This window comes from Mesocricetus auratus, unplaced genomic scaffold (genome assembly GCF_017639785.1).
Source record: "Mesocricetus auratus isolate SY011 unplaced genomic scaffold, BCM_Maur_2.0 Super-Scaffold_100053, whole genome shotgun sequence".
Taxonomy (NCBI): Eukaryota; Metazoa; Chordata; class Mammalia; order Rodentia; family Cricetidae; genus Mesocricetus; species Mesocricetus auratus.
This window is the reverse complement of record NW_024429230.1, coordinates 4,643,000-4,668,856: the sequence shown is the minus strand read 5'-3', so window position 1 is coordinate 4,668,856 and position 25,857 is coordinate 4,643,000. Positions and strand designations below refer to the sequence as shown.

At 42.9% G+C, this 25,857-nt stretch overlaps 2 protein-coding genes and 1 long non-coding RNA gene across 5 annotated transcripts; 1 reads left to right on the top strand and 2 right to left on the bottom strand.

Moving 5' to 3' along the window:
• On the top strand, positions 1 to 19,981 carry LOC121136179. Its single transcript, XR_005873295.1, has 3 exons — positions 1 to 101; positions 17,246 to 17,350; positions 19,725 to 19,981. It is a non-coding gene; the product is annotated as an uncharacterized LOC121136179 (long non-coding RNA).
• Positions 3,028 to 9,290, bottom strand: LOC121136178 (disks large homolog 5-like). 2 transcript variants are annotated; one of them, XM_040735981.1, is made up of 7 exons: positions 9,104 to 9,290; positions 8,189 to 8,348; positions 6,816 to 6,965; positions 5,761 to 5,944; positions 4,473 to 4,585; positions 3,756 to 3,852; positions 3,028 to 3,398 (listed from the first exon to the last, which is right to left on the bottom strand). In XM_040735981.1, the coding sequence occupies exons 1-6, from the start codon at positions 9,240 to 9,242 to the stop codon at positions 3,765 to 3,767; spliced, it is 834 nt and encodes a 277-aa protein (XP_040591915.1). In that variant the 5' UTR covers positions 9,243 to 9,290; the 3' UTR covers positions 3,028 to 3,398; positions 3,756 to 3,764. The 2 variants fall into 2 exon arrangements, with proteins under 2 accessions (XP_040591915.1, XP_040591914.1); XM_040735980.1 differs by having other exon boundaries at positions 3,028 to 3,852.
• Positions 19,982 to 20,429: 448 nt separating the features above from the next.
• LOC121136171 (disks large homolog 5-like) lies at positions 20,430 to 24,259 on the bottom strand. 2 transcript variants are annotated; one of them, XM_040735957.1, is made up of 5 exons: positions 24,049 to 24,259; positions 22,995 to 23,178; positions 21,722 to 21,834; positions 21,004 to 21,100; positions 20,430 to 20,646 (listed from the first exon to the last, which is right to left on the bottom strand). In XM_040735957.1, exons 1-4 carry the CDS (start codon positions 24,231 to 24,233, stop codon positions 21,013 to 21,015), a joined length of 570 nt encoding a protein of 189 aa, XP_040591891.1. In that variant the 5' UTR covers positions 24,234 to 24,259; the 3' UTR covers positions 20,430 to 20,646; positions 21,004 to 21,012. The 2 variants fall into 2 exon arrangements, with proteins under 2 accessions (XP_040591891.1, XP_040591890.1); XM_040735956.1 differs by having other exon boundaries at positions 20,430 to 21,100.
• Positions 24,260 to 25,857: the final 1,598 nt, after the last annotated feature.

Below are 25,857 nucleotides of genomic sequence, written 5' to 3'. Positions count from 1 at the left end.
CTCAACTCATGGCTGATGGAGGCAGTGACAGACATCCAATGCAGGGAACCGAATGGAACTCCTGGAACCCAGTTGCATGATGGCGAAACTGAGAAATGCAGGTAACTAAACTAGGGGGTACACAAGGACCCCAGACTGATGACTGAGGGGCCAGCATGGGACTGATCCAGACACACACGCCCACAGATCCTGGGTGTCAGAGAAGAGGACAAGGAAACCTGTGGGACCTCAGACAGTAGACCAGTATTTCTTCCTGGCATACAGATCGACTCTGGGAACCCATCCCACATGGAGGGATGCTCTCTCAGCATGGACACCTGGGGGAGTACGTAGGCCCTGCCGGGCTGATGTGACACACTCTGAAAATCCATCATGGAAGCCATTGCCCTCCCAGGGGAGCAAAGGGAGGATGAAAAGTGGGTGAGGGGTTGGGAGAACTGGGAGGTGAGGGGGGAGGGGAGAGAGAGGGAACTAAGAGTGGCATCTGTAAAATGTTAAACAAACAAACAAACAAAAACAACAAACTCCAACAAATACTTAAGACAAAATATCCCCGAATATGGGACAATGTGAAAAGACCAAACCGAAGAATAATGGGTAAAACTGAAGAAGGCAAAGAAGCCCAGCTCGATGTTGCAGAAAACATATCAGCAAAATCACTGAAGACAACTTTCCCAACCTGAAAAAGGATATGCCTATGAAGTACAATAAGCTTCCCGAACACTAACTAGAATGGACCAAAAAATAAAAATAAAAGTGACCTCGCCACATAATAATCAAAATACCAAAATACAGAATAAAGGAAGTAATAAAACCAGCAAAGGAAAAAGGCCAAGTAACATATAAAGGCAAGCCTATCAGAATTACACCCAAATCCTCCATGGAAACAATGTAACCCAGAAGGTCCTGGATAGATAGATGTTCTACAAACACTAAGAGACCACAGCATCTAGCCCAGACTACTTCTCCCAGCAAAACTCTCAATCACTATAGATGGAAGAAAACAAGATATTCCATGATAAAATCAGAAGATAATAAAAATATTCAGTAATTATTTTATACTAAATTCTAGTGCAGTTGTGGGGATCAACTCAAAACAGCTAGGAATGAAGCCATTATTTCCCAACAATTATGAACCAAGCACTGCTCTAAGCTTCCACAGAGCAGAAGAAAAGGCTCTAAGGTAAACACCGACTGCATGATGGCAAGGAAGCCAGGACCAACCTTTGCAAAACAAGGATTCCTCCTTCCTCCACCCCCGGAAAGTTGTAACATTGTTGCGAAAGGAAAACAACCTCAGCAAGCAAGGCAGAAGGGCAGCTACTCTTACCAAGGGATATTCTTGGCATTATATTGAAGTCTGAAAGATTATAATTCAGGAAGAAGGCAGCTGGCAGGCTCATACCAGTCTGAAAAATCATTAGGAAACATTTTAAAGATGAGAGTTCTCACATCTGAACTATTACTAAGGCTTACAAGTGAAAGATGAGATGGAATGGTGTTCTTAGCTACTGGGGCTGGGTTGATGTGTTTCTTTTTGGTTTTGGTTTTGGTTTTAACCAGACTTTCCTCTTCAAAATAAGTTTTGATTTAAATTAGAAACATGCATGCTTCACACATCAATCCCAGCTCCCTCTCCCATACCTCTTCCCTGCATCTACTAGTCCCTCAGAGGCCCTGCATAACAGCACAGGTCAAACCCTCAGGGTGGGGCAGTAGGAGAGCAGGATGGGGACAAGGCTCCTCCACTACCCGTCAAGGCCCCCATGACATTCCCAAGCATACTTCAGGCTTTGCTAACATCTCTGAGCCCAAATTCCAATAGCATCAGTGCATCTGTGTGCCTCACTGGTGTCTGGGGATGTAAGATGCACCGAGGATAGCTCCTACACTGTCTGTGGCCCCCATGACTGACTTGGACTCCTGTTGGACATCACACACAAGAGTTCTGGCCCCAGAGGATGAGGATAATGTATCACTAATGCCACGGATTGAGCAAGAAGTCTAGGTAGTTTAAGCAGAGTTAGAGGTCCTACATATCTTAGGTATGCCAGCAACATTTGGGACTCTAGACACAATGATGTACCCCTTTGGAAGTCACTAGGTGTCAATAAAGCACTGTTGGCCAATAGGGAACCAAGATAGGTGGGACTAGGAGTCAAGCAGGATTCTGGGTAGGAGAAACACAGGAAGTCAAGATGTAACTGCCATAGGAATAAGAAGCCCAGAAGGTTCTCCGGTAAGAGAAATACTTAGTTTAACAATTATGGGGTAGTTTCTTTAGTCAGAGCTAGCCAGTAAGAAACAGGCAAGGCCAACAGGTTCTTAATTAATATAGCCTCCTCTGTGTTTATTTGAGACTGATGCGGCTCTGGAACCTGGCTAGCAGGAAGGCTTCTCTTGACAACTAGGTGTCTCCACTATGCTATCTGGTGTACTTCAGGCATAGAGAGATTCTTCTCTGTATACTTATAGGCTCGACCATCACCCTCTGCCCAACTTGTGATCCAGGTGGCTGTATTAAGAAAGATTCAACTGAAATCATTGGCTTGGATTCCCCATCCTCTCCGATCCTCAAGTACCCTTACGTACCAGACTTCAGTTGGCTTGAGAATTTCAAGCCACAAAAGGGATTACAGTTTTTTCCTCCTGAATTTGTAGGTTACATGCCCAAATTAAAGAACACAATTGCTTTGGTATTCCAGTTGCGTAATTGCCCATTAAATAAAGCAAAAATGAAATTGAATCATAAACTTCACACACACAATGAAGAGTTTAAACGTTTTATTTATTTAAATATAGTCATTTCCACTGGAGAAGCCCTAGACACAGCCTTAAATGATGTGACAAACTTTGATGATCCCACATGCAAGGCCTAAAACGATGGGGTGCAGAAGGTGCATGGGGCACTGGGATGGCAGGGTATGATAGGCTGGAAGAGAGAGATAATTGGGAACCACATTAAAACTACATTGTCTCTAATTTAAATAAATCTCCAGGGAAAAAAGAAATAGTCATTGCACTCAGTAGGGAATTAACAGGGCATTTTATATATAAAATATATAGCCTTAGCCAAATATCAATATGAAACAAGAACAAAGGGCTTCAACAGGGCATGGAGTACATAAAACATATAATCTTAATAAAATGTCAAACACAAAACAAGAACAAAACTCAGATCCAAAGAATCATAAAACGTGAAACTGGAACAACAATCCCAAACCACGAACAAACAGTGAAAAGCAGTAGCTTCAGCACTGGACAGGATGAGAATTTTGAGCAGAGACATGTCCTCCCTCCATGTTGTTGAGCTCCACTTGCTGGTAGATGTGTGGGCTCTGAGTATTTCTTGGAAGGTATTTTGGATCTCAAACTTCTTTGTGATGATTTTGTTACTCCTGAAATTGAGACAAGAGACACATGAATCAGACATGGGACATACCAAATAACTTAGCATAATATTAGCATCACGGGTGAGATTACAGCTAGATTGACAGTTCTTATGGTGAGGTCTTGATTCTATTTTGGAGAATGTTGTGATTTTTGCTTTTCTGTGGCTTCCTTAGACCTCCTTAATTCTCTGAAAGTGTGCTGTGAGATAAAGAAAGGCAGTCAGTTCCAAAATCACCATTGTTCTGTTACCAATTAGACAAAACCAGGGTATATTCACACATACAAACATAGATTTGAGGAAGAAACGCCTCCCCAGGAATGCCATTGTTTGTGAAAATACAATGCAATGGTGGCTCACTTGCCTGTGTCTCTTAGTGCTCGTGGAACTGCAGTTCTGTCTGCAGGGTGCTCTCATCATGGCCTGAAGCCTTCTCTATCTCCTGTTGCAGTTTTTCTGATCTGGAAGAGGAAGGACCAGTCAGAGATCAGTCCTAGTGGGGTCCTGCTTGTCAGCTTTCAAATGTGACCTCACAAATACTCGACTATGCTGAAAACTGTAGCATTGATCACATGACAGTAGTCGTTGTTTATACCCCCAGTGAATAAGGGTCACAGAAAAGCTTGTCCTTGAATTTGTCAGGCTTCTACCAGTGTCGCAGGCTGATCTGAGTACTGTATGTATGTGCTATATAAAGAAAGAACAGAACATTCTCCAACACACCATATTAAATACACAAATAACAGCAGAGTGGAGAAACACAGAATATTCGTGGTGAGTTAAACACAGACCACATCATTTTATAGGCAGACATAAAACGACATTTCAGCTTAGAAAACTGGTAAGGCCATGGGGCACTCTCATGCCGCATATCCAGAAAAAACCTTACACAAAGGCCTACATCATCAAGCCTATTACTTCCTAGTGAAAAGTTCATGTTGCCCGGAACAGCAGAGTATTCAGACGTGTAGGTTCCCTGGTGTTGCCTGGAGTCTTGCCTATTTCTTGCACAAAAGGCAGAAATCAAAAGTAGGAGATACTGACTTGAACCTGGCTCCCAATTTCAACTCCTGGCTCATACCTCATCTGGGAGACAGTCAGGTAATTCTGCAGCTTTCCTGCTAAGGTCTTTTTCTCAATGATTAGCTCCTCCTTTTGCTGGGACTGTAGATTTGCCTCCAGTCTCTGCTGCTCCTGTTCATTAGAAGATTGTGATCTTAGTAGAGATTTGAGCATAGGTATGATTTCACTCTAAGACAAGTGCAAGCCCACACAGGGGATCTCGAGGAAGCTTCTGTGAAGGTGGATTCCTGTTTCCGGACAGACACTGACAAACCAAGTGGTCTCCTCTTAAACACCTTCCACATGCATTGGATAATAACCCCCTCAATTTCCTCCACTGCCCTCTCTAGGTGATTGCATATATACAGCTGTGCACACAAACAGAGACATGGACATATCAATAAACAGAGAGACAGAGAAGGGAAGAGAGGGAGAAAGAAAGAGAGAGAGAGAAATAGAGACTCAGACAGGGAGAGAGAGAGAGAGAGAGAGGGATAGAAAGACAGACAGACAGACAGACAGATAGCCAGACAGACAGAGACAGAGGTGAAAAGAGGGCAAGCAGATAACATAACAGCCCCTCATTTTGAAGATTTCAACATACAAAACTCTAAGCCTGTCTTCCAGGAATTCCACATCCCTGAAAACCTATCATCTCCATACTATAATCTCCAGGATGGGAGAATTTGCCAAAGAAACACACAGTAAACACTACTGGCAAAGTCCCACTGGAGGTTCTGTCAGTGTGAACCAAGTTTTGTGCATGGTAAGAGAATACCTTTGATTCCAGAGAATATGAGGAAGAAAGGCCACATGCCATCTAATGAGCAGACAAAGAGAACCACTAGATTGACATTGTCTCCTTGCCTGGCAATCTGCTTCTCCTGCCCCACTGTGATATCATACAAACTTGCAAACCAAATGAGCCACAGGAATTGGAACTAACACCCTCAAGTGTGTACAGAGCACCCCTCCCAATACAGTGTGATGTGGGACTGTGAAGTTTTATTGACCCATCACCCTGCTTGAACTGCAGCCTCTAGTACAGCAGCAGGGTGTATGTGGCAATTGGTACTCACAACAGACTGCCTTCGTAGTACTACTGATGCATGGACAATGAAATGAACAGTTGGATGTCATGAAAGCAGAGGATGAAAAGTGTGTGTGTTTGTATGTGTGTGTGTTTGTGTGCGTTTATATGTGTATAAATTATAAGTAAATCCACAATTTTGTCGATGGACAGACACCCTTATAGTCCATGTGTAAATAATGATGGACCTGACCCTGACCCAGCTGCTTTTCTCTACCTGATGCTCCTGGGTCTGGAGGTCACGGATGACTCGCTCTTCTTTCTCACAGATGACTTTCAGTTCATCCAAATAATACTGGAGCAGGATCCATTCCCCTAGCACCTTCTTGGTCTCTTGCCTCAGCTTCTCCACCACGTACTGCACCTGAGACTTCTCCATCTGGAGTTGTTGCTGCAGATTGCTAGAAACACTCTCTGGATAGTAAGACCTTGACTCTCTTCCAACCACCCCTGCATCCATAACCCATCAATTCAACGGGACCTCTGGTTACCAAAGGTGACAGAGACAAGTGGTCAATGCAGCCATGACAGCTGCTCTCAGAAGGCCAAAAGTAGAGAACTAGAAATTCCAGTAAGAATCAAACTATTTCTGAATATGTCAAAAAAAAGAAACCCAAGATTCTCTAATTCTGTGGGTAGTTCCTTCAGTGCCCTTAACTGACCATGGTAATGGGGCCACATCAGAAGACAGGGGACAAAGCCACTCAGAGGGATGACAGGACACTCAAGTGGTGTAGAAGTCCAATATGGGCAAGACGCCTATGCTTGAGAACCTTCCTGACACCAATCTCATGCTGCATAATATTCCTCTACTTAGAGAAGTCATCCTCAAACTATGGGTCATGACTCCTTTGGTGATGGCATTACTCTTACATGGTTGACCTCTCAGATTTCCTCAATAATAGATTCTTACATCGTGATTCATAACACTAGCAAAATTACAGTTAGGCAGTAGCAGGAAAATCTATTTTATGGTTGAATATCACCAAAACATGACAAATTGTATAACTTCGTGATAGTATAAGGAAGGATGACAATCAGTGAACTGTAGTCTATTTAAGGTTGATAGTCTGGGGCTGGGAGGAGCTAATTGTCTCTCTCACAATTAGCAAAACTGAGTGTCATGAAAACAAGACCAAGAACTGCTTGCTAATGATTTTTCCTAAAAGCCATAATAGCTAGAACCTATCTGTGGACTCTGCAGTACAGACACAAAATAGGCAGAGATGGACTTTTCACAATGCTCTGGTCCCCTGCAACACAGACACTTACCAATAGAAGCATGATTCCTCGGTGATCTCATGGAATCTTTCCAAGGCTTCCTTGTTCTCATTTTGCAATCTCTGTAGGTCATCCATGACCTGCTTATGCTCCATCTGGAGATTTTCATAGAAAGGTTTTGGCCGATGATAGGATATGGACCTTGAAACAAAAATTTCCGTGAACAAACCTTTCATAGGTCACATGAATTCTGGCTGTGTTCAAGGCTACTGGAGCCCATGGAATGCCACATTCAGTCTCCTTGGAATATCTGGTGCTTACTAAATATGCTGTTATAACCGTAGGGCAGCAGAAACATCATGTCAACTTGAAGAGAGGTGGGGATGCCTGAGTTCTTTCACTAACACTGAAATAGCTGGCTAACACTGTCCCTAGTTTCTAATTCATGGTCTGGGCGCACAAAAACAGGGTATAATGTTTTGCTTCTGTATAAAATAAAAATTCTTAGGCTTGGTGTCTGTAAATGTAGAGGCCAAAAATCACACCATGAGCATTTTTGTGGATAGGACTAAATGTTTTCCTTACAGAAACTTATCATAGATTTATAAACTAATCAACAGAATATCTACATATCATTAAAGTGAGCATACTGGCAGAACTGTAATGCTAAATTTGGGGATACCAATGCAAATCATGGGTATCCACTGGGAACTTAGAGACAGAAAACACCACATGACCAAAAACTGTAACCTTATGGCAAGGTCTAGGGATGTAACCTTGAAGAAATGCACAACCACCCAACCCACATATGTGTTTATTTGTGTGTGCGTGTGTGCGTGTGTGTGTGTGTGTGTGTGTGTGTGTGTGTGTGTGACAGATACAGACAGAGGGAAAAGAGAGTGAGAGAGACTGTTACCAAGAGATACTAAAGAAATGATTGCAGGTGTGGTATCTCAGAGCAGACCACAATGTGCTTGGATCTTTCTCAGGGCTTGTAACCATACAATGACATGTGTGACAGGGCTTTCCAGCTGCTCCATGTTGTGCTCATCACATATCATCTTCCCTGGCATGTAAAGAGTCACAACCAACTAACAACAGCTAACATCTCATAGAAGCTGCCACTTGACGGGATGTGTCCAAATGCATGCAGGCAACTCATACCACTTTTTCAGTCTCTGAGTTATGTGTCTCAGGCCATCGGCTCTGGTTTTCTTTTAGAGGACACATAATACTATTGTTTCCCCATCTGACTCCTGCCCAGGTTTCAGGTGCTCGTTATGGGAAGCAATGAGAAACACGGTGATGGGCAAAAGGATACCATGAAGGTGTACACACATAGGGCCACAGAAATTAGAGAAAATAAACAAAAAGTGAAATTGTGGAACCACGATGGTCAAGGTGGCTTTGGAAACAATGAATACCTGTCGTCAGGGCATCCTTCAGTGATGGAGATGAGGCAATCCCTAAGCTCCTTGGTTTCCATGGCCAATTGATCCAGCTGTTTACTCATACCCTCCATCTTCTCATTCATCCCTTTCTTAGTGACTGGGGAGGAGGTAGTTGATGGTTCTACAGCAGCCCCTGTGGGTAGAGGAACCCGAGTCAAGTTGTATTATGCCAAGCCGTGGAGGATATACAGACCACTCTATACCTGTGACTCAGCGACACACAAATGGATTTTTACCCAGGCTTGAAATGTCCCTCCAGGGCATCTCAGCTCTCCCATTTCTGAAGGCAGTTGGGATTGTCAACCATCTGATTTTCTCGGCTGCCTCAGCACATAATTCAAGTTAACTAAGACAGAAATGTCTAAGGCTCATTCACAACTGCAGGCTCTCAATTCAACCTGCCTGTAGAATTCATAAGTCTGTGGGTTTAGAAACCATAAGGTAATTAGCATTGTCCACAGGCACTCATGTCTTTTTGAGATTCAAATATCACCAAGCCAACTCACTGACAAGTCAGGAGACACAGAGAAGGTGAACATTACTTAAAGATATCCACTGTCTTGAAGTACAGTCATGACCTGCCAGTAGCTGAGCACACAACACCAGTCCCTCCCTCATGCTGGTCTCATTTGATCCTGATAATTCAACCATCTCACACTTCTTCAACATAGAATTATATGTGGTACAAGCAAAATAGCTTTTTCCTTATTAGGTCCTGGCTACTGGGAGAGACAAATTACTACCCAGGAATCCGTGCCTTCCAGGAGCCATGTCAGGCACTGATGGGCAATTTCTTCCCAGAAACCCCAGGTCCTGTTCCCCATTATCAATGTCCCAGCTAAAAGCAACCTTCTCCAGAGAGCTCCCCATTTTCTACTTAGGACTTACTGTTCTTCCTTTTGAACCATTTCTTTCTTGATCCTTTTAAGTGAGGTTGAAAGTCAGGCCTCTTCTGCCTCTCCCTTGTCTCTTTGCCCTCTCCATACTGTCTCCTAAGGAGATTCCCCAGGCTCTCCAACACGTTCATCCTCGAGGAAACTGAAGGTCTCCAAAGGCAGTTGGTGTTGCTACAACACACATGACATCACAGGATTCCATAGGCTCCAGGATACATTGGAATATTCAGGGAAGGGACCCGTGATGTCATGTGGAAATAACATGGCCTCCCTGATAATCACTTTTCCACATAACTCAGCTGAAATCAAGTTTTCCTACCAAGCATTCTCTCTTGGCTTACAACAAAAACCCTGCACCACCAACTTATTCCCAAACCAGAGATTCCTGGTTTTTTACTAGAATATATGTAGTACTTTCCAGATCAGGAACTCACTGATATCTCCTACTGAAATTATTTGGACAAGATTATCATAGTTGATAAATTTATTCATGGCAAAATTCTCCCTCTTATTGGAAATTATTGATTTGATGGTGAGAAGTAATCTTTTAAAATGACTTCTTAGTAAAGAGTCTACAGAAATTATTTTACAGTAGGTAAGTTGATTCTCATTTGCTCTTCATGAATGTTCACTGGCTTTATTGATTACTTGGTACCTAGAGGAGATCACTATTCAAAGGATGCAATTGGAAGAACTTTTATGATACACCATTAGCCATACGTAAAATGGCATCTAAAATTCCAGGAGACATTGGCATTAATGCTTTCACAGATGTTTGTGAGAAGGATAACATACATATATTTATATATCAGTTACTCATACTCCACAAAAGCTTGTTCCGTTATCGGATGAAGTTCATGGCATAGGTATATCGTAGGTTACTTTTTGGGTGGAAGAATTCACTGCCATGAAAAACCGATTAGCCAGGGTCAGCTCTAAGAACTTCCAGTCTCAGCTGTTTGCCAAGAAGCAACTGGAACCCAGAGAGCTTGCTGCTCTCTCCACAGGCCTACATCCCACACGGCCCTAAGTACCTGTGGCCATGCCCAAGTGGGTGTGGTGATCACCACCGGTACCTTCTAGTGTACCTACTAGTATTCTATTCTGATTTCAGTCTAAAGAAAAGACTGACTTTTGAATTAAAAATATGCAATCATGGCACAATTCAAGTGTGTGTTAGCAGAAGGAAACTTATGAACATTAACCCTATAGATCTACAACAAGTAAAACAATAACAGTAAATTTCAATAATGACGTGTCCATTCCTAGGGGAAAGGCATAACACATATTACTATAGAGCAGTTCTCAGCTGGAAAGTTCACGTCATGTACCTAATATTTCTATCTCAGTAGACAGAACAGTAATTGGGACAGGCTAATCTTCAAACTCATCAAAGACCTAAGAAGGAAGACAATACTCTGATAGACAGCAAGCCCAGGTGAGCAGCCTCCAAACCTCCAGCAAAGACAGAACCAGCAGGCAACCTGGACAGTCATCCAAATTCGCACAGCAGCATAAGGGCAACCAGCTTTGGAAAAGGGCTAGGATATCAGACTGACCAACACAGTAGCAGGAAGGTAGAAAGACTGTCTTACCCCCACTTGGCAAGCTTCAGCACACTTCTTATTTATCTCCTGCAGTCATACTAGGACGGCATGTCTAAAGTCAGCTGGTGAAATGGGGGCAGTTCTTTGCCCATGAGGGCATTACCTGAGGACATATCAGACTCCAGACAGAGTGACATCTGTGCTTGGTGCTGTCACGATCAATAGTGTCTCATGTCAACAGAGTACTAGTATTAAACTTTTAAATATCATATTCTGCAAGTCTGTGATGAGTTTGAAGATGAAAATATTAGAAGGAAAGAGGGAGGTGTGCTCGCAAGAATTGCTACAGTTGAACAATTTATCAATGAAACATCAGTAGCATAGTCATTGAGATCAACAAACAATCAATGGGTCATTGCCAGGCATCAGGTTCTGATGAACCCCTTCCTATGATGCACAATATGCTTGTTCTCATGTTACATTGCTAGTTACTGGCCCATGTTCCACATTGACCCCATTCCTGAACCAGAATGGCACATTACAGACTGGAGTGTGATGAATAATGTGAGGTTATACCTACCTAACAACTAAAGTACACATAAATACACAAACACACACAAACACACACACACACACACACACCTCCACATATGGAATCACTCATCTAGGTATTCTTTTATGCACCATCATTATACAGACAGATCCCCTAGCTGTCAAGACCTGTAATATAAATATGCAAAGACAAACACACACACACACAAACTTAGGTTTCCTTTTTAGTCACCCCATCTACAGACAAATGCTACATATATAACTGGCTGTCCAAAGCAAACATAAGTATACACAAGGACATACACGAACACACACACACACAAACACACCGTGGTATCATGTCTTTAGTCTTTAGGCATCCTCTCTCCTACAGACAATTGCCACATACATAACTATCTCTCAAGACCAGCTATATAAGTAAACACACACACACACACAGTATCCATTTAGTCACTCCTCTCCCACATACAGATGCCCACAAGATGTCAATACCTGTTATATAACTACACACACACACACACACACAAACATATAAACACACATATCTAAATATCCGTTTAGGTAACCCTCTCCTACCGAAGCTTCCCACACTCATACCAAGCTGTCAAGACCAGTAATGTAAGTATACATGCCCCCCAACACACTCACCTATGGGAAGCTTTTAGTCACCAGTTCCTCCAGACAAATCACACACACATGAGTAACTCTCAAGACCAGCTATGTAATCACACACACACACACACACACACACACACACACATCTAATTCTACAGACAGATCACACACACACATAACCACCTTCAAGAACAATTATATAAACACAAACACATAAACACTCACACTCACACTCACACACACACACACACACACACACACACATTTTAGGCAGCCCCGCTCCTAAAGAAAGAACCATACTAGCTCTTAAGTTTAGGTATATAAGTATACACACATTCACAGACAGACACCTAAGTATTCTTTTAGGCACCCCCTCTCCTGCAGTCAAGTCACAAACACATAACAAGCTGTCAAGACCAGTTGTGTAAGTATACACCCACACCTAAACACCACCACACCACACTGTGAAATCTGTATAGGCAACCCTCTCTTACAGATAAATCCCCACACATGAGTAGGTGTCAAGACCACCTGTGTTAGTATACACACACACACACACACACACACACACTCACACATTTTTCTAACTATTCTTTTAGACACTCCCTTCTACATAGCATTTTAGATACCCCCTCTATTCCAGACAGGTCCCACAGGCATAACTAATTGTCAAGACCAGTTACATAAGTATACACACATATACACATATAAGTATCCTTTTAGGTACACCCTCTCCTACAGACAAATAACACACACAACTAGTGGTCGAGACAAGCTATGTAAATACACACACACACACTCACACACATTTAGGTATCCTTTTAGGCACCTACTCTCCTAAAGACAGATCCCAAACACATATCTAGCTGTCTAAACTAGCTATGTAAGTACACAACGACACAAACACACACACACACACAAACACACACACACACAAACACACACACACACACACTCCTAAGAGTCCTGATAGCCACTCCCTCTCCTAAAGACAGATCCCACATATAAAACTAGCTGTTAGGACCAACTATATAAGTATACACAGGTATCATATAAGTATCTTTTTAGGTACCCCCTTTCTTAAATACATATCCCACACACATAACCCACGCATACACACACAAATCTAGGTATCTTTTATTCACCCCATCTCCTACAGACATATCCCACACATATAACTAGCTCTCCAGACCAGTATTTATTCACACACACACACACACACACACACACACACACACACACACACAGATGGATTGGTGTCAGGTTCTATTTAGGTATCCTGTGTGATCTGTTTAAGAGAGCAGATGGCTAGCTGTACATGAAAAATGGACTGAGTGTGGGGCTTCAGCCATAAGGGAAGGGAAAAATAATGTAACCTAGAACTTATCCCTGTTTGTGTGTGCATTTGTGAATGTGTGCATGTGTTTGTATGTATGTGTGCATGTGTGTGTGCTTTGTGTGCTTATGTGTGTGTGGTTGCTTGTATGTATGTCAGATCCTACTATGCACCAGCTAAAGTTGCAAACTTCACTATAGCACAATCCCCAAATACACACATTCACTCACACACAAACACAAAACCATGTATGTACATGGCAAGATGTCAGATCATGTAAGATACTACTTCCCCTGCAAGAGAACACTAGGCATGCATGCATGCATGCATACATACATACATACATACATGCATTCACATACACAAAGGGAGAAGTGTAGGGTTGTATTATATATCACATCCATTATAGATGAAGCCCCATAATCAGGCCTATGTTTCAGTTCTGTTCAACTGTTAAACAGATCACGTACACAGGACTAGGTGTCAGGCCATGATAGATACCTCCTGCCCTAATCTCAAGGTTCAATACACAAACATATGTACTTGATCAGTACTGCTAGATACCCCTACCCTAGTGACAATATGCTCAGTACATACACATGAACAAGTCTAGGCCCTACAGTCAAAGTCAGGTTCTTCATGTTAATTCCTCCTGCAGGCAAAACTCCCCAGAACAGGGATGCTCGTGTGGTCTGCTAGGTACAAACTCACCCTCACCTCCTACCTCCAACCCACTGTTTGACTTGAATTTGTACTGTGCATCCTCCTCTATAACCAATGTCCCACACAGGAATCTAGTTGCAGGTCCTACTAGATGTCAACTCTCCTGTAGTCAAAGCCTCATACAAAAGCATGGCTTTGTGAGGATCTACCACATATTTACCTCCTACACATCCAAAACTAAACAGATACATAAGACTTAGGTTTCAGCTCCTGGATAGTACCCATCCCCCACAGTAAAAGTACCATTTGCACATATAGATCAAGATAACCATTCATGTTAGGAAGTTTCTACCCTTCTGTCCCTCTTTCTTTTATACTCACATCTGAAGAATGAGAGCTAAGAACAGGAGATGTATAGAACCTGCAGCTCGTTTGCTAGTATTCATATACACTCTTCCCTATAACCAAATGCCAGGTACACAGCCACACGCTCAAACATACTCAGGTATATATGCTTGCATGAAACCATGCACATAATAATCAACAATACAATCAAAGCCCTGTTTACAAACAAACATCTATGTCCTTCTCCTACTATGTGTCCATCTCCCTACAACAAAGCATGTACATACACATACATAAAGAGAAAAAGAGAGAGGAGAGAGTCAGAGATAGAGACAATAACAAAGATAGAGACTGAAGTCAAAGACACAGAGATATGATATAGATAAATACATAGATAGATAGATAAATAGATAGATAGATATGGATAGATAGATAGATACATAGATAGATAGAGAGATAGATATGAATAGATAGATATGGATAGAAAAAAAGAGAGAAGGGGGGTGTTCTGTGTCAGATCCATTGTTACTACTCCACACAGTTAAAGCCATCTACTCAGGGTTAGGAGTCAGGTTCTGCTTGACACAACTTCCTCTGTACCCAACGTTCCCATACACAGCTAGTTTCCCAGAATACACACCCTGCCCTATAATAAATGCCAGGTACATAGCCACATATCCAGAAACACATTGGGCACACATTCTCCAACAAATCCATTTACATACTCAATGAAGTTACAGCTTGCTACCGGGTCCTAAAAAGGTAGCTCCCATACAATTAATGCACCACACGCACATCTAGTTGCCAAGTCCTCTGTGGTAAAGGCATCCGACATATAACAAAACCCCACATACAACTCTAAGTATTAGATTCAGTGAGGTATTCAAAATAACTGTCAAAGCCATATTTTACAGAAAATCATACACACACCCACAAATGCCCCCATACACGTAAACAAACATGCACATACACACATGTACACACATACATATGCACATGTACATATACACACGTACATGCATGCACATACATGCTTGCACACATGCACATGTGAATACACACAAGCATGCACAAAACCAAATGCACCCATGCTGGGTAAACCCCCGGGGAGGATGACTCTACCTTAAGTGCCCAAATTTATACTAATTAAAATTGGGAATTTTAAATCTTAATTAACAAATGGAATTAATTGGCTATTCTAACTGAAACCATGGTGCCTCCCTTTTGAGATCCCCTCTTAACTGGACTGCAACAGACAGGTCTCTTACTTGAGAAACGAAGTGGGTCGATAGCCCTCAGGATTATGACCCTGAGCAACACAATCTTTAGCCCTAGTTTGCCTTTGCCACATGAAAGGCCACAAACCCAGCACCATTTTCTTACAAAGCAGGTCATGCTTTACTTGTTAACAGACAAACCCTCAGTGCAGGCCTGATTGAGCCAGCAAGACAAATGAGTTATCAATGACAGGTACGTCCTGGGTGACATCTACCAGCCTAAGACAGAGTTTGTGAGGTCCAGGCAGACTTCTCATTGACGGTTTGCATAGATGTTAATGTTCCAGGCAACCTAAGCCATACACTTATTTTCTAATTTTATATGAAAGAGGGATTCGTTGCACTCACCCTCCATGGGGGTATGTTGACCGCTGGTTACTAGGAGCTTTTAGCAAAACACTTCTTGTCACCTCCTCCCAGTAAGGCTTGCATGGAAGTTCATGTTTATTGTCTAAAGGTTAATTCCTGGTTTTGGCCCACCCTTTTGCTGGAGGGCCCTGGGAACATAGGCTTCTGACCTTGGTGTTTTTACACCATACCTGACTTTGGTATATAAGGCTCTACCATTGTAATAATAAATGTCATTCTCTTTGTAAGAATGAACCGCTGTCTTTGTCTTTATTTTCCTCCTTAGCCCTTAGCCTCAGATCATTGTGAAGTATACTAACACTGAAGCTGCAAACACACTGGCAGCTTGCTACAGTGGGGATTTTGGAGGGGGATGTGAAGGGAGGACTTGGGAGGAGGGGAGAGAAAGGGAGAAAGACCTGGGATTGACATGTGAACAATCCCTGTTTCAAATTTATATTTAAAAATAAAAAATGGAAAAAATGGGGTACAGAACTAAATAGACAATTCTCAATAGAGGAGTCTAAAATGGCCAAGAGGCATCCTTTGCCATTAGGGAAATGCAAATCCAAACAACTCTGAGACACCATCTCTCACCCAACAGAATGACTAAAATCAAAAACACTATTGACAGTTTATGCTGGAGTGGATGTAGAGAAAGGAGAACACCCCTCCACTGCTGTTGGGAGTGCCTACTCATACAGCCACTTTGGATATCAGTATGGCGATTGCTCAGGAAAATGAAAGTCAGTCTACCCCAAGATCCACCAATTCCACTATTAGGCATATAGCCAAAAGTTGCACCTTCATACAGTAAGGACATCTGCACAACTATGTTCATAGCAGCATGGTTTGTGATAGCCAGAACCTGGAAGCAACCTAGATGCCCATCAACTAAAGAGTGGGTGGGAAAATGTGGTGCATTTATACAATGGAGTACTTACTACTCAGCAGAAACAAAATGGAATCTTGAAATGTGCAGGCAAATGGATGGCAGTAGAAGAAACCATGCTGAGTGAGGTAGCCCAGTCACAAAAAGGTAAAATAGTATTTGCTCACTCATACATGATTTTAGACAAGGAGCAGGGCAATGCCAGCCTATAATCCCACAGCAAGAGAGTCTGGGGTGCAAGGAGGACCCTAAGAGAGATATGCATGTGCTGTGATCTCCTAATTGGATTGGGGGGAGAAGGGGAAGGAAGAAGGAGATGGGAAAAAGAGAAGGGGAAAAGATGAGGGCCAAGGAGGACATGGGAGAGCAGGAAGGTTGAGCCAGGATAAGAATAGAGGAGACAAGGAGGGGAACTACCATAAAAGAGGGAGCCATAATAAGTTGGAGGAGAGGGCTGCCATTAATGAGTTCTTCACAGATCTAAAAGAATGACACCAACTAGCACTAAGCCAACCTTAAATGCAAATGAAAATGATGACTACCTTATATATCATCCTAGAACTCTCAACTCATGGCTGATGGAGGCAGTGACAGACATCCAATGCAGGGAACCGAATGGAACTCCTGGAACCCAGTTGCATGATGGCGAAACTGAGAAATGCAGGTAACTAAACTAGGGGGTACACAAGGACCCCAGACTGATGACTGAGGGGCCAGCATGGGACTGATCCAGACACACACGCCCACAGATCCTGGGTGTCAGAGAAGAGGACAAGGAAACCTGTGGGACCTCAGACAGTAGACCAGTATTTCTTCCTGGCATACAGATCGACTCTGGGAACCCATCCCACATGGAGGGATGCTCTCTCAGCATGGACACCTGGGGGAGTACGTAGGCCCTGCCGGGCTGATGTGACACACTCTGAAAATCCATCATGGAAGCCATTGCCCTCCCAGGGGAGCAAAGGGAGGATGAAAAGTGGGTGAGGGGTTGGGAGAACTGGGAGGTGAGGGGGGAGGGGAGAGAGAGGGAACTAAGAGTGGCATCTGTAAAATGTTAAACAAACAAACAAACAAAAACAACAAACTCCAACAAATACTTAAGACAAAATATCCCCGAATATGGGACAATGTGAAAAGACCAAACCGAAGAATAATGGGTAAAACTGAAGAAGGCAAAGAAGCCCAGCTCGATGTTGCAGAAAACATATCAGCAAAATCACTGAAGACAACTTTCCCAACCTGAAAAAGGATATGCCTATGAAGTACAATAAGCTTCCCGAACACTAACTAGAATGGACCAAAAAATAAAAATAAAAGTGACCTCGCCACATAATAATCAAAATACCAAAATACAGAATAAAGGAAGTAATAAAACCAGCAAAGGAAAAAGGCCAAGTAACATATAAAGGCAAGCCTATCAGAATTACACCCAAATCCTCCATGGAAACAATGTAACCCAGAAGGTCCTGGATAGATAGATGTTCTACAAACACTAAGAGACCACAGCATCTAGCCCAGACTACTTCTCCCAGCAAAACTCTCAATCACTATAGATGGAAGAAAACAAGATATTCCATGATAAAATCAGAAGATAATAAAAATATTCAGTAATTATTTTATACTAAATTCTAGTGCAGTTGTGGGGATCAACTCAAAACAGCTAGGAATGAAGCCATTATTTCCCAACAATTATGAACCAAGCACTGCTCTAAGCTTCCACAGAGCAGAAGAAAAGGCTCTAAGGTAAACACCGACTGCATGATGGCAAGGAAGCCAGTACCAACCTTTGCAAAACAAGGATTCCTCCTTCCTCCACCCCCGGAAAGTTGTAACATTGTTGCGAAAGGAAAACAACCTCAGCAAGCAAGGCAGAAGGGCAGCTACTCTTACCAAGGGATATTCTTGGCATTATATTGAAGTCTGAAAGATTATAATTCAGGAAGAAGGCAGCTGGCAGGCTCATACCAGTCTGAAAAATCATTAGGAAACATTTTAAAGATGAGAGTTCTCACATCTGAACTATTACTAAGGCTTACAAGTGAAAGATGAGATGTAATGGTGTTCTTAGCTACTGGGGCTGGGTTGATGTGTTTCTTTTTGGTTTTGGTTTTGGTTTTAACCAGACTTTCATCTTCAAAATAAGTTTTGATTTAAATTAGAAACATGCATGCTTCACACATCAATCCCAGCTCCCTCTCCCATACCTCTTCCCTGCATCTACTAGTCCCTCAGAGGCCCTGCATAACAGCACAGGTCAAACCCTCAGGGTGGGGCAGTAGGAGAGCAGGATGGGGACAAGGCTCCTCCACTACCCGTCAAGGCCCCCATGACATTCCCAAGCATACTTCAGGCTTTGCTAACATCTCTGAGCCCAAATTCCAATAGCATCAGTGCATCTGTGTGCCTCACTGGTGTCTGGGGATGTAAGATGCACCGAGGATAGCTCCTACACTGTCTGTGGCCCCCATGACTGACTTGGACTCCTGTTGGACATCACACACAAGAGTTCTGGCCCCAGAGGATGAGGATAATGTATCACTAATGCCACGGATTGAGCAAGAAGTCTAGGTAGTTTAAGCAGAGTTAGAGGTCCTACATATCTTAGGTATGCCAGCAACATTTGGGACTCTAGACACAATGATGTACCCCTTTGGAAGTCACTAGGTGTCAATAAAGCACTGTTGGCCAATAGGGAACCAAGATAGGTGGGACTAGGAGTCAAGCAGGATTCTGGGTAGGAGAAACACAGGAAGTCAAGATGTAACTGCCATAGGGATAAGAAGCCCAGAAAGTTCTCCGGTAAGAGAAATACTTAGTTTAACAATTATGGGGTAATTTCTTTAGTCAGAGCTAGCCAGTAAGAAACAGGCAAGGCCAACAGGTTCTTAATTAATATAGCCTCCTCTGTGTTTATTTGAGACTGATGCGGCTCTGGAACCTGGCTAGCAGGAAGGCTTCTCTTGACAACTAGGTGTCTCCACTATGCTATCTGGTGTACTTCAGGCATAGAGAGATTCTTCTCTGTATACTTATAGGCTCGACCATCACCCTCTGCCCAACTTGTGATCCAGGTGGCTGTATTAAGAAAGATTCAACTGAAATCATTGGCTTGGATTCCCCATCCTCTCCGATCCTCAAGTACCCTTACGTACCAGATTTCAGTTGGCTTAAGAATTTCAAGCCACAAAAGGGATTACAGTTTTTTCCTCCTGAATTTGTAGGTTACATGCCCAAATTAAAGAACACAATTGCTTTGGTATTCCAGTTGCGTAATTGCCCATTAAATAAAGCAAAAATGAAATTGAATCATAAACTTCACACACACAATGAAGAGTTTAAACTTTTTATTTATTTCAATATAGTCATTTCCACTGGAGAAGCCCTAGACACAGCCTTAAATGATGTGACAAACTTTGATGATCCCACATGCAAGGCCTAAAACGATGGGGTGCAGAAGGTGGATGGGGCACTGGGTTGGCAGGGTATGATAGGCTGGAAGGGAGAGATAATTGGGAACCACATTAAAACTACATTGTCTCTAATTTAAATAAATCTCCAGGGAAAAAAGAAACAGTCATTGCACTCAGTAGGGAATTAACAGGGCATTTTCTATATAAAATATATAGCCTTAACTAATATCAATATGAAACAAGAACAAAGGGCTTCAACAGGGCATGGAGTACATAAAACATATAATCTTAATAAAATATCAAACACAAAACAAGAACAAAGATCAGATCCAAAGAATCATAAAACGTGAAACTGGAACAACAATCCCAAACCACGAACAAACAGTGAAAAGCAGTAGCTTCAGCACTGGACAGGATGAGAATTTTGAGCAGAGACATGTCCTCCCTCCATGTTGTTGAGCTCCACTTGCTGGTAGATGTGTGGGCTCTGAGTATTTCTTGGAAGGTATTTTGGATCTCAAACTTCTTTGTGATGATTTTGTTACTCCTGAAATTGAGACAAGAGACACATGAATCAGACATTGGACATACCAAATAACTTAGCATAATATTAGCATCACGGGTGAGATTACAGCTAGATTGACAGTTCTTATGGTGAGGTCTTGATTCTATTTTGGAGAATGTTGTGATTTTTGCTTTTCTGTGGCTTCCTTAGACCTCCTTAATTCTCTGAAAGTGTGCTGTGAGATAAAGAAAGGCAGTCAGTTCCAAAATCACCATTGTTCTGTTACCAATTAGACAAAACCAGGGTCTATTCACACATACAAACATAGATTTGAGGAAGAAACGCCTCCCCAGGAATGCCATTGTTTGTGAAAATACAATGCAATGGTGGCTCACTTGCCTGTGTCTCTTAGTGCTCGTGGAACTGCAGTTCTGTCTGCAGGGTGCTCTCATCATGGCCTGAAGCCTTCTCTATCTCCTGTTGCAGTTTTTCTGATCTGGAAGAGGAAGGACCAGTCAGAGATCAGTCCTAGTGGGGTCCTGCATTGTCAGCTGTCAAATGTGACCTCACAAATACTCGACTATGCTGAAAACTGTAGCATTGATCACATGACAGTAGTCGTTGTTTATACCCCCAGTGAATAAGGGTCACAGAAAAGCTTGTCCTTGAATTTGTCAGGCTTCTACCAGTGTCGCAGGCTGATCTGAGTACTGTATGTATGTGCTATATAAAGAAAGAACAGAACATTCTCCAACACACCATATTAAATACACAAATAACAGCAGAGTGGAGAAACACAGAATATTCATGGTGAGTTAAACACAGACCACATCATTTTATAGGCAGACATAAAACGACATTTCAGCTTAGAAAACTGGTAAGGCCATGGGGCACTCTCATGCCGCATATCCAGAAAAAACCTTACACAAAGGCCTACATCATCAAGCCTATTACTTCCTAGTGAAAAGTTCATGTTGCCCGGAACAGCAGAGTATTCAGACGTGTAGGTTCCCTGGTGTTGCCTGGAGCCTTGCCTATTTCTTGCACAAAAGGCAGAAATCAAAAGTAGAAGATACTGACTTGAACCTGGCTCCCAATTTCAACTCCTGGCTCATACCTCATCTGGGAGACAGTCAGGTAATTCTGCAGCTTTCCTGCTAAGGTCTTTTTCTCAATGATTAGCTCCTCCTTTTGCTGGGACTGTAGATTTGCCTCCAGTCTCTGCTGCTCCTGTTCATTAGAAGGTTGTGATCTTAGTAGAGATTTGAGCATAGGTATGATTTCACTCTAAGACAAGTGCAAGCACACACAGAGGATCTCGAGGAAGCTTCTGTAAAGTGGAATCCTGTTTCCGGATAGAGACTGAGAAACCAAGTGGTCTCCTCTAAACAACTTCCACATGCATTGGATAATAACCCCCTCAGTTTCCTCCACTGCCCTCTCTAGGTGATTGCATATATACAGCTGTGCACACAAACAGAGACATGGACATATCAATAAACAGAGAGACAGAGAAGGGAAGAGAGGGAGAAAGAAAGAGAGAGAGAAATAGAGACTCAGACAGGGAGAGAGAGAGAGGGATAGAAAGACAGACAGACAGACACATAGCCAGACAGACAGAGACAGAGGTGAAAAGAGGGCAAGCAGATAACATAACAGCCCCTCATTTTGAAGATTTCAACATACAAAACTCTAAGCCTGTCTTCCAGGAATTCCACATCCCTGAAAACCTATCATCTCCATACTATAATCTCCAGGATGGGAGAATTTGCCAAAGAAACACACAGTAAACACTACTGGCAAAGTCCCACTGGAGGTTCTGTCAGTGTGAACCAAGTTTTGTGCATGGTAAGAGAATACCTTTGATTCCAGAGAATAGGAGGAAGAAAGGCCACATGCCATCTAATGAGCAGACAAAGAGAACCACTAGTTTGACATTGTCTCCTTGCCTGGCAATCTGCTTCTCCTGCCCCCACTGTGATATCATACACACTTGCCAACCAAATGAGCCACAGGAATTGGAACTAACTCCCTCAAGTGTGTACAGAGCACCACTCCCAATACAGTGTGATGTGGGACTGTGAAGTTTTATTGACCCATCACCCTGCTTGAACTGCAGCCTCTAGTACAGCAGCAGGGTGTATGTGGCAATTGGTACTCACAACAGACTGCCTTCGTAGTACTACTGATGCATGGACAATGAAATGAACAGTTGGATGTCATGAAAGCAGAGGATGAAAAGTGTGTGTGTTTGTATGTGTGTGTGTTTGTGTGCGTTTATATGTGTATAAATTATAAGTAAATCCACAATTTTGTCGATGGACAGACACCCTTATAGTCCATGTGTAAATAATGATGGACCTGACCCTGACCCAGCTGCTTTTCTCTACCTGATGCTCCTGGGTCTGGAGGTCACGGATGACTCGCTCTTCTTTCTCACAGATGGCTTTCAGTTCATCCAAATAATACTGGAGCAGGATCCATTCCCCTAGCACCTTCTTGGTCTCTTGCCTCAGCTTCTCCACCACGTACTGCACCTGAGACTTCTCCATCTGGAGTTGTTGCTGCAGATTGCTAGAAACACTCTCTGGATAGTAAGACCTTGACTCTCTTCCAACCACCCCTGCATCCATAACCCATCAATTCAACGGGACCTCTGGTTACCAAAGGTGACAGAGACAAGTGGTCAATGCAGCCATGACAGCTGCTCTCAGAAGGCCAAAAGTAGAGAACTAGAAATTCCAGTAAGAATCAAACTATTTCTGAATATGTCAAAAAAAGAAACCCAAGATTCTCTAATTCTGTGGGTAGTTCCTTCAGTGCCCTTAACTGACCATGGTAATGGGGCCACATCAGAAGACAGGGGACAAAGCCACTCAGAGGGATGACAGGACACTCAAGTGGTGTAGAAGTCCAATATGGGCAAGACGCCTATGCTTGAGAACCTTCCTGACACCAATCTCATGCTGCATAATATTCCTCTACTTAGAGAAGTCATCCTCAAACTATGGGTCATGACTCCTTTGGTGATGGCATTACTCTTACATGGTTGACCTCTCAGATTTCCTCAATAATAGATTCTCACATCGTGATTCATAACACTAGCAAAATTACAGTTAGGCAGTAGCAGGAAAATCTATTTAATGGTTGAATATCACCAAAACATGACAAATTGTATAACTTCGTGATAGTATAAGGAAGGATGACAATCAGTGAACTGTAGTCTATTTAAGGTTGATAGTCTGGGGCTGGGAGGAGCTAATTGTCTCTCTCACAATTAGCAAAACTGAGTGTCATGAAAACAAGACCAAGAACTGCTTGCTAATGATTTTTCCTAAAAGCCATAATAGCTAGAACCTATCTGTGGACTCTGCAGTACAGACACAAAATAGGCAGAGATGGACTTTTCACAATGCTCTGGTCCCCTGCAACACAGACACTTACCAATAGAAGCATGATTCCTCGGTGATCTCATGGAATCTTTCCAAGGCTTCCTTGTTCTCATTTTGCAATCTCTGTAGGTCATCCATGACCTGCTTATGCTCCATCTGGAGATTTTCATAGAAAGGTTTTGGCCGATGATAGGATATGGACCTTGAAACAAAAATTTCCGTGAACAAACCTTTCATAGGTCACATGAATTCTGGCTGTGTTCAAGGCTACTGGAGCCCATGGAATGCCACATTCAGTCTCCTTGGAATATCTGGTGCTTACTAAATATGCTGTTATAACCGTAGGGCAGCAGAAACATCATGTCAACTTGAAGAGAGGTGGGGATGCCTGAGTTCTTTCACTAACACTGAAATAGCTGGCTAACACTGTCCCTAGTTTCTAGTTCATGGTCTGGGCGCACAAAAACAGGGTATAATGTTTTGCTTCTGTATAAAATAAAAATTCTTAGGCTTGGTGTCTGTAAATGTAGAGGCCAAAATCACACCATGAGCATTTTTGTGGATAGGACTAAATGTTTTCCTTACAGAAACTTATCAACTGGGTCAGATCCACAGACAATGGCGCTATGGGTATCAGTCATAGTCAGAGGGAGCAGAACATTCTTTGGAAAAGGGCTGGACCATGTTGTGAGTGCTGTTTCTCTGGGATATAGAACACCACTTCATCTGCTCTGATGATGGCCTGCGAGGACACAGACAAAATGGGAGGTATCTCAGCTGGGAAGGGAAATGATGGTCCTAAGTTTGGACCCCAGGAAAGGTGTGGGGGTTAGGGCCTGCATTGAGGATCTCACTCTTCAACATTCTCTTTCATCCAGGAATTCCAGGAGGAGATGAGGTGAAGATGGGCAGATGGAAAGCAGCTGAGGAAGAGAAGTAGATACTGTTGTGTCCCTGCCTACTTGTCACCCTGTAGACCATCAGCTGGGACATTGCATCCTCACAGGTCTTTCCCATCTTCCTGCTATCCAGGCCCAGAGAAGTTTGGTGACTTTCCCTAGGCCACATACCTGCCAGAAATGCTCCCCCCTTCTGAGTGAAGATATGCTCCTCCCTACACCTCTAAATCTCCAGGGAGGAAGTAGATAAAGAAATGGGATTTTACTCAACAGAGGTAGGAGGTCTGACCCAGAAGTCCAGGCTGTAGACAGATGTCAGTAACTGTGTGGCTTGGTCATACAAATGACTTGTGGAGCAGCATGGCGACTAAAACAGTAAGCATCCCTTACCATACCCCCAGAATGCAGTGACCTCAAATGCAAGCAAAGTGCTGATCTCTCACATGCTCTGCCTCTCTGAAGTCCCTCATTCCAGGGACTAAGGGGGCATCTGCTGTCTCATTGTCCTACATCCAGCACCTGGCCTGATGGTCTTCTAGGGTTTGGGTGGTATAGGGGTCTGTGGAGTTTCCTCCACAGCCTGTTTAGAAATGCACTGACCTGGAAAGCTGTGAATAGGAGGCCCAGTAGACTCTGAGGAAGATATTTGGGTAAGAAAAGGGGACAGTGTGACAGTGGGATGAGTCTAAACCCAGACTTTGGTTAGATCCTTGCTGGACTGAGGGCTGTGGTCTCACGTAAGCTTCTTAACCTCTCTGGACCTCAATCCTTCAGTTCAGCATATGCAGGATGTTCTTTGACTCTAAAGAACATCACAACTCTTCCCGGGTGGAGCTTGATGCTGTAAGCAGCCCAAGACTCAGCCCTGCAGATCCTGTGTGGACACCATTTCACATTGGTACATAGGCTGTGAGTGGCTGGGGTTTTCCTGAGGCCTAGCCCTGGACTGTTTTTTTTTCACA

Coding starts and splice junctions, on each gene's coding strand:
- LOC121136178 (XM_040735980.1), bottom strand. CDS start 9,242: ATGAACGTGTTGGAGAGCCTGGGGAATCTCCTTAGGAGACAGTATGGA. Junction 8,349..9,103: donor ATGGTTCAAAAGGAAGAACA/GTAAGTCCTAAG, acceptor CTCTACCCACAG/GGGCTGCTGTAGAACCATCA. Junction 6,966..8,188: donor GAAGGATGCCCTGACGACAG/GTATTCATTGTT, acceptor TTTTGTTTCAAG/GTCCATATCCTATCATCGGC.
- LOC121136171 (XM_040735956.1), bottom strand. CDS start 24,233: ATGAAAGGTTTGTTCACGGAAATTTTTGTTTCAAGGTCCATATCCTAT. Junction 23,179..24,048: donor GAGGAATCATGCTTCTATTG/GTAAGTGTCTGT, acceptor GAGTGTTTCTAG/CAATCTGCAGCAACAACTCC. Junction 21,101..21,721: donor CTGACTGTCTCCCAGATGAG/GTATGAGCCAGG, acceptor TTCCTCTTCCAG/ATCAGAAAAACTGCAACAGG.